Source organism: Spea bombifrons, chromosome 6 (genome assembly GCF_027358695.1).
Source record: "Spea bombifrons isolate aSpeBom1 chromosome 6, aSpeBom1.2.pri, whole genome shotgun sequence".
NCBI classification, from domain to species: Eukaryota; Metazoa; Chordata; class Amphibia; order Anura; family Pelobatidae; genus Spea; species Spea bombifrons.
The window spans coordinates 8,124,179-8,133,010 of NC_071092.1; the positions used below are offsets into that span (position 1 = coordinate 8,124,179).

Consider the following 8,832-nt stretch of genomic DNA (forward strand, 5'->3'; position numbering starts at 1 on the left):
CATTATCCACTAGTGACCATCCAATAAATCTAAGGCCTTCATGAAGGTTCATCAAATATTTATGGCTTCTGCATGGACAATATGAATGTACAGCTATGACATCATCAAAGCCAACATTTCATCACAATGGCCAACACAGGAGTGCTTTTATTTTGGTGTGGCTGGCATTCTGGTTAAGTGTTTAATTGTATTTATATTAAAATTAGGTAGCCCAGAGGATATGAGACCCGTTGTCTGATCATTCTTTTTTAGTAGTAAACTGGTAACGAGAAGTGAATTCCAACACACAAGAAGTGTGGATGGATTTCTCACTGTATGATTGGCTGACTTCCTTGAAGTTCTGCTACATCTCCTGCTTCTCTTCCATCATGGTAAAACATGGGACCATTTTATAACAATCCACCTGTGAAGAATTAAAGCCCAATGTTCCATGCCCCCAATGTCAGTAGGAGCAAACTGGATCACCTGGGGCCATTTTGGTGTTTGCTTACTGATAAATTGAAGCTTTTCATAAGCAACTGGTCTTTCAGCTAAATATAAACTCTACCCTATGTTTTTACCAGAAGTTTTTTTAATTCAGATGATGCATTAGAGCCTAAGGAATCTGTTAAAAATGCTGTTCCATATCATTAAGACATTAACTTCTATATGGTGATTATAAAAGGAACTCAGATCTTCATTCAACTTACCTACTGACATTACGGTGGCATATAACTTGAGATGGATACGTTGAGATGGAGATGATGACTTGCTTCCCATATCAAAGCTCAAAAAGCTATCATTTCTATCTTGGAAATGCTGTATTATTGTGGTAGAAGAGTACGATAAGCTACTAGGAACACTTAATATATATAATTATATGATATACCTTCTAAATTAATTAACACATATGATCTGGTCAATCAAGAAATGATTCATCCAATGATTGTTTTTGGATAAAACCATGTTCGACGTGGTAGGGCATCTTTAAATGTAACAACATAAAATCACAGCTGTTTTATGAGCAGTAGGGTCGGTATGAGGGATGTCTCACTCTCTTCCACCTGCTTACTATAATGAACTTCATGGTATGCTCATGCCTTTTAGACAATGTGTCACGTATAACTATAATTAGGTAATGTGTTTGGGTTACCAGCGGGGTAAATGGAACTAGGTTTCACAAATTGCTGTCCAGCATGAAAGGGGATTGGTTGAGGTGTTACTGAAATTGAGCTGGTCTTGTAATGGGAACGACTGTTACTCCTGAACTAGAGGGACCTCCCCTTCCCATACGGCTCTTCTGCCAGGATGCTGCCTTTTCTCCTCCATCCTCCCTCTATTTACATTGTCTAGGAGCTCCAGGAGAAGACTTCCCTTGCTGCAGTTGAAAGGATCAGACCCCTCGCATGGAGGCATGTAGTCAAGACTCTCAGATTCCATGTACCTCTTGCCTGGATGCTGGCGCTTCTCTACATCCCTGAGGTCACTCAGCTCAGTGTCTTCCTCCTCATCCCAACCTCTCTTTCCCGGGTGCTGACGTTTGATGTGGGATGGATTCCTTTTCCCTGGATGCTGTCTCTTGGATATGTCATTCAGGAGCTCCAATGCAGAGTTGGAGGAATCTAGATACTGATCCCCCATGGGAGATCTCCTGCCTGGGTGCTGCCTCTTTGGGAGATCCAGGTACCAATCACCCTCTTCCCTCTTTCCTGGGTGCTGCCTCTTCTCCATTTCATCAAGAAGTCTTTTTCCAGGGTGCTGGCGCTTGGAAATCCATTCAAGAGCAGGGGGTTCTGATTCTGTGTAAAAGGACAAATGCAAGATCAGATCCAACATCATGACCTAAGGTCCAGAAATAAAGTGGCATAAAAGAATTTCCTAGATAATATTCTAGATTCATTGCTAATATTTAATGTGGGAGGGCATAGATACGTGGTAACAATAGAAAAGACCCTATTCGACCCATCTAGTCATGTTTGAATCCGTTTTACTTATTAAACTTCTGAACGTACAATATATAATTATAATTATTATAAGCTACTGACATAATGTAGCACACCCTTGGGCTGTAAATGGCTATTCTGTTGCTAGACATCGATTAATCTTCTTGTCATCATTAAGACGTTGTTCTAAATTTTCTGTGAATTCCGGTTCTAAATACCTTTGGCCATTTTTCTTACTTTGCAGATTTTTAATGTGCCCATTAGAGGTCCGTTGAAGGACTTTCAGCTCTGTAATTTCTGTAAAATTCTAGAATTAGAATATCGTTTCACTCCACCAATCAATGGACATCAAAGTAAAAGCACATAAATAATGATTTGGGGGATCCCAGATGTTACGTGCCCCCCCCCCCCGAGATATACCTCAAATAACACAGCGGAAAAATTACCATAAGGACCGCAAGTCTTTCTGAAGGCATCAAAGTGAACGTTTGGAAGGATATCAACAGAGTAGCTCTTGGCCACAGTCCTTTGTATTCTGCAGGGAGGTTTTAACAGACCGGCGGTGTGAGCGACAGGCCTTGAATTTGTTTTCAATTTGAAAATATAATTGACTGATTATGCGTCTTCTAGCCCTGTGCACTGTGTTTCGCATACTAAAATAACATTACAGAGACAGCAATCCATTTAAGACACCTATTCGTTTAAGGGTAGAGATGCAGAAAACAGTGACTTCTTCCAATAATACTTTTGGTCCACCTTCCCCCGATGTCTAAAGAGACTGGATATAGATAGACCTTACATGTCACGACGTAAAAATACTCCATAGGTCCCTACATGCATTCCAAACTATCTTGTATTGTCTATAGACAGTAGACCATGGGCAATATGGGTGGGATATGGTAAGAAAGGGAGGTGGTGTATGATCTGGTATGGTAAGACTTCCCCAAACACTTCTCCGGACCCCCCCAGAAAGCGACGCTCAGGCCACGTGCCCAGTTGGCCCTGTCCATCCTACCTTTGTCATTTTGTTCTTCCTCTTCCATCCTCTGAAGCATACTGCGGATCAGGATCCGTTGGGCTCTCTGCAGCATGTTGCTGAGGTCCACGTTATCTTCTGCCTGTAGTTCCTCGTCATCGGGTAGAGGCTGCTCTTGTGTGCCTACCATTTGTGATAAAGTTGCCCCCAGGAGCAATAGCCACCAAGCGGATGTCATCTCAGCTGCCAAACAAAACCAGGAATAAAAAAGGTCGATTATTATAATAATCCAGAGCATTTCACAATGTGAAACGGATATACTGTACATAAAAGCCTTGATCTAAAAACAATATAACTAAAGAGTTAATAATGTTTCAAGTTGTATTCCTTGAAACAAAAGTCAGTCATTTGCATTTAATTACCACGCACCACAACAATTATTTAGAACCCCTCGAACCTGTCTTCAAAAGTCTTATTCTCTATAATTTTATGCAAACGAGTTTAACAAATGATCCCTTCAGCATGGCACGGCTAACGATCACCAAGAGAGTTCAGAGTCTATAGCAAACCCTATTTACCAAATCATAAATATGGATTTTATCAGGAATATAAGGGATATATGGAATTATCCAGAATTATATAACACCAACTTCCATAAGACCCAGACAGTGTTGGCGCATGTCTCATATAAGCAAGGTACTAACCCTCACTGTTTAATTATTAGAGCAATAAGCCATAGTCTAATGTAATGTAGATGTCATGTAAGGAAGTTTTATTTTACTGAGAGGGTGGTAGATCAATAGAAGAGCCTCCCAGTAGAAGTGGTAGAGGCTAATACAGTGAGGGAATTTAAACAGGCATGGGATAGGCATTACATGATCACTGACCTAAGACGAGACCAAAGACCGATTAAGGTCTCAGTCTCTACGGCAGGAAAAATGGGCTCAGCTATAAGAGCTTTTCTGAGTTGGGTATTAGGTTTATTTAGAGTGGAAATCAAGCTTCACTTTTTGCAGAGCCACGATCAACGCAATTACTCTTTCCTCCCCAACACTTACACCTTTCCTCATCTCCTTTCTTCTGCCCATCATGCACCTTTTTTAATTTTCTTCTCTGATTAGTGATATTGCTTCAGCACTGCTCTAATGTAATGCTGTAAACTGCCCATTTGCCCCTTCTACCCCTTGAAATGATCATGCAGGGGTTTTGCTGCTGCTGTTGGCAACATTCCATGGGAGGGTAAAACACTTCCCTTGCCCCTGACACCCATGATATCCCCCGGAATGAAATCTAGTGAGATAGGTATGGTGTCTCACCAAACATCCTCTTCATGAATACATTTTGAATCTTTCCTGGAAGGGGTAAGATTTTGGTTCCTAGATAAAGAGTTTTGGATCAGTAGGCAGAACTTCCAGCTTAGCAACGAGACCTCAAGGCCCAATTCAGTGACCTGATCCAAAAAAAAAGAACCACATGCACTGACTTTATTTCTAAACCGCTTTGTACCTGAAAGTATGAAAAGGAATCTTTTGAGGCAAGCCCAATTTTTGCCACAGGTGAAGCTCATTACAGCCAGATATATGCCACTTTTTATGTTTGCCGGTTTGTTCTGATGTCTCTTTAATCCTCTCTTTAAATTAATGCATTTGCTTTGCTTTCGCAGCTAATAACTTGTATGAACGGATATATTTACGTTCTAGACATTTATGTACCAAAATATTGGGATGGAGGTTAAAAATGTAATATACGATTGGATAAACAGCCATCTCGATACGGAAGTGAGTGAGAACGTTGTAATAAATAAATCCGCGTAACTCATAATTTAGCGGCGTGTAATTAAGTGTTGGAGTAGCGTAGCGGTTTATTACGCTCCAGCCTGAATGTTGGCATAAAGCATAAAGTCACTTTTTATTACTTGTCCCGGACAGGGTGTTTATTTCAGCTTTCCACGCTGCATTAAATGAGCGTCTTGTAGAATGCAGGCAAAGTGTTTTATGTTCTAGAATGAACCGATAAAAATGTATCCATACATGAGACGCATGAATCATTATCGATGAATCTCCACCATTTTCAACACCAATTAAGGTTTAGAAGAATAAGTAGTTTGAGCCCCTCGTGTCTCCTAGTATCTGGTATCTCACCAAACAAATGTTATTTAATTATTGCCCATGGCGGACATTTACTGGAGTCTATGGTAGACCAATTAATGATGTTCTATGGACCTTCACAAACCTCGCTGCCTATCGCTGTATGTCATGTAGGTAACACGTTAGGGAAACCGAGGCAAGCCGTGCGTTGGAGGTGACTCGGTGACTCTTGTTTTTGAAAAGCACCACTGATTTTAACGCAAATGAACAAAAGACAAATCCCGCAGACTGAACCCCTCCAGAACTTGAGCCTCAAATCCTACCTCTAATTAAGAGACGTGAGTAACGTGTAAGGGTTAATGACTGGGGTTCATTAGTGGGTCTTTCATGTACGCTTTCCACGGTTGGTTGGCCACATAATCCGCTATAAAAATGTTCTGTTCTATTACATTATGAAATTAATGATTCGCTCTCCACGCTCGTGCCTCAAGTGATCAATAAAGCATGCGTGATATAAACGTTCATAAAATAATGTGATGCATCGCACATAGAACACAAAACATTTCTGGGAGAGCTGCGGAGAAATTCAGTCTTCTTTTAGGGGAATTAAATTCTGTACTAAACACGCCTGGCTAGACTACTATTTCTTAAGAGAAGTACCAAATTTAACCCATTCCGTACCAAATGCATCTCTAGACCAATGGCCCTTTTGATGCATTTGGTGGACTAACCTCGTGTAACCCTTTCTGTTCCAGAGGGTGCAAAAAAGGTTGAAATTATCCATCAGATAAACCAAGCGAGGTGTGAGTAACCCAGAAAAATATATTAGATCTCTGCTTTGGGTCACAGGATCGAGCAGTCATAATTCTTCAGCAATGAAACATTTGCCTGGACTGTCTGCCTCGTCTCATGGCTAATCTGGATTATCGAGATCGATGCTTACAAAATTAAACAAATTCATATTTATTCTAATTTTTATACATTTTCTTTTAGAATTGTTAGCTTTTCACAAATTAGTTGTTCTGGGCTGGTTTCTAGCCGTTTTGCTTATTTTCTGGAAATAAACAATTGCTTTAGTAGTCATTCTATCTTAAAACTAGCAATTCCCAGATAAAATTATAAACTTTGCTTCCACATTTACAGGCTTTATAAGACGATCAGCAGAGAATCTCTAGACTATATGTCCCAGAAAATGTCTTATGGGGAATCAGATCCCAAATATACCCTGAATAATAATAATAATAGTAATAATAATAATAGCTATGAATAAACCCAACTCCAGGTTTTTATTAAGTATTATCATTTAATATACATACTATATAATGTGAATAGCATTGCATTGAAATCATATGAAATATATTCAACCTAATTTTTTTTTCTATCCAGTCCCTTTAAAACATAATTTTTTATTTAATTCTGGAAACCTGGTCAGCATAGTATGATTTACGCTGAATCCTTTATAAGTACGGTACGGCGTCCACCAAACAGCAAAGCAGTTGAATTTAAAAATGTATATAATAAGACTGGTAAATAACATTTTCCATGTGATTTCGATAACTGGAACTATATTCATATAAAGAATAGCAGTGTATAAATGTATAAAACATGATTCTGGTGCGAAGTTTAATGGAATGATTCAATAATTGAGAATGTATGGTTTGTTGCCATAGTGATAAGAACACTTTGCACAAAAATAGCATTTTGCACATAACTCCTATCATCTTGAACTAGATTAAAATATACACTACCATCAGAATTCACCTCTCAAATGTATTTACAATATTTACAATAAGCTTATTCAAACAGATGTTTCATTACAAATTAAGGTCCTGTTATGTGCTTTTATATTTTAACTAGGTAAAAATGTTCCACAAATAGGTTAAATAGCAGCATTTCTTAAATGCACCCTTCTGTACCGTAGTTCAGTGATGCATATGAGGTTAAAATATTTTATTATTCAAATATTTTTGACTTAGTGTTTCAAATCCTTGTGTTATTGTTACTGTTGTTATTATTATCATTGTTATTATTATTATTATTATTATTGTCGCAGTCTTCCCAGCAATCGTTTTGTAAACCCAGAGACACAGTCACACTGCATTATCCTATTCCTCATCTGCTGGGATACCATGAGATCCAAAAAACCCTACCTATGCTTTTATAATATCATATCGAGTAAGAGATGCTACACTGGGATAAGGTCGCTGCCATCAAGTGACTTTTTCTATCAGGACCCCCCATTATTATCAAGCCACTAACATTTAGCAAACATAGTTCTATATGAACCCCAAATGTTAAGTCACACTTCCTTCCAACCTACTAGGACCCCGCTATTATCCAGACAGCATTCTTGGATCCCAGTATAAACCAATATTGACTTATAGTTATTTTGGAGACCCCCTAAAATAAAATAACTATTCTTATTTATTCCTGGACCCCAATATTTGCTAGTTTTACGTGCTATCAATGTTGGGACCCCTAGTTATAAAACTAAAGTTATATATTGGGATCCAGCTATTTCCAGTATTAGGACCCCAAAATAATTCTACTTGCTTTCTATTTTTACTGGGATCCCTGATATAAAACATCAGCAGCAGCCTAATTCCACTGGAACCCCCTTACCAATAATCTCTACTGGGACCCTAATATATTAACTACTTCTACATGTTATCCCTCCTGGGTCCCCTCTTTTTTTCCAAACACCATACTGGGACCCATTATTAATCAGTCTCCCATTATCTTTATGCTGGGACCCCCTATTATGCAGTCACTGAACCCCCCAATGTAACCCTATAACACTTAGTTACTGAGATAAGGTTCTCTGCAAATAGTCCCAATCAGAGCTCTATGTAAAGTTTTTTGGCTTAGGGTGAGGCTTATTACCTGGTGTCCGGTTGGTAGAGGGTCTCTGTTCAGTGAATTCTCCTTGGGGTCCTTCAGTCTCACACAGGAGGGGACAGATCACTCCTTTGAAGATCTGATCCAATGCTGATGCATCTGCCTCTCTCTGCAGTCTCCTCTATTTATACCACCCTGGACCAATTATGGAAATCTCTGTGATGCAATCTGGGGTATGTCTTACTTTTTTTTAATATATCTTTGATGTCAGTAATGCAGATTTTAGATGTCCTTTAACCTTTTCAGCTCAAGCTTAAAAAAAAAGCTTCTTAGATAATAATAATAATAAAAAAACAGCAGTAAACACAGAAAAACACAAAAACAAGAACTCTGGACCAAATTTAGCTCTGTAATCAAATGTATACAGTAAATGACGTTGGCTTTACAAAGAAAAACAAAACAAAATGTGTTCGTTCTTTTATAATTCTGTATTCTGAATAGATGAAGGGTGGGTGCTTTGCTCTGCAGACCCTGAGGTCTGTGGAAAGGAAAGGGTAAAAAAAAAAGCTAATCTGGAAAAGATTATACCATTATCGTTTTTGGCTAACTGAAGTATAATAGATTGCAAGCTTTGGGGCAACCTAGGTCTCTTCTTCAGGTGTATTAAGCAACCTAAACGGTCTCAAAAGCTTGCAATCAAATGTACTTCAGATAAATGTATCACCTTTAGCTAATGTGCCGTTTCTTTGGCTAACAGGTTACCCTTATCAGCAAGGAAAGGGTGTGATACGTATCAGGACCCCCCAAAATACCAGTAAACGCCACATTACTTCTTCCAGATTGTAAGCTCCTTTGAGCAGGGCCATCCTTAATTCATTGTTATGTGATGCACTACTTGTTATGTCTTGTTTATCCATTGTACAGCGCCGCAGAATATGACGGCGATATTTAAATCAAATAATATTCTGAATATCAGTGACCATAATAGACGACATCAGCGTGCTTCAGA

General features: G+C 38.8%; 1 protein-coding gene across 1 annotated transcript; it reads right to left on the reverse strand.

The window, feature by feature from the left end:
• Positions 1–998: 998 nt before the first annotated feature.
• TRH (thyrotropin releasing hormone) lies at positions 999–7,981 on the reverse strand. The gene is made up of 3 exons (XM_053469906.1): positions 7,869–7,981; positions 2,938–3,141; positions 999–1,778 (listed from the first exon to the last, which is right to left on the reverse strand). Exons 2-3 carry the CDS (start codon positions 3,134–3,136, stop codon positions 1,237–1,239), a joined length of 741 nt encoding a protein of 246 aa, XP_053325881.1. The 5' UTR covers positions 3,137–3,141; positions 7,869–7,981; the 3' UTR covers positions 999–1,236.
• Between the last annotated feature and the right edge of the window lie 851 nt (positions 7,982–8,832).

Excerpts from the sequence above, each read along its gene's own strand:
- TRH (XM_053469906.1), bottom strand. The coding sequence starts at position 3,136 with ATGACATCCGCTTGGTGGCTATTGCTCCTGGGGGCAACTTTATCACAA. Across the intron at positions 1,779-2,937 it reads GGAAGAACAAAATGACAAAG|AATCAGAACCCCCTGCTCTT; the intron begins GTAGGATGGACA and ends CCTTTTACACAG.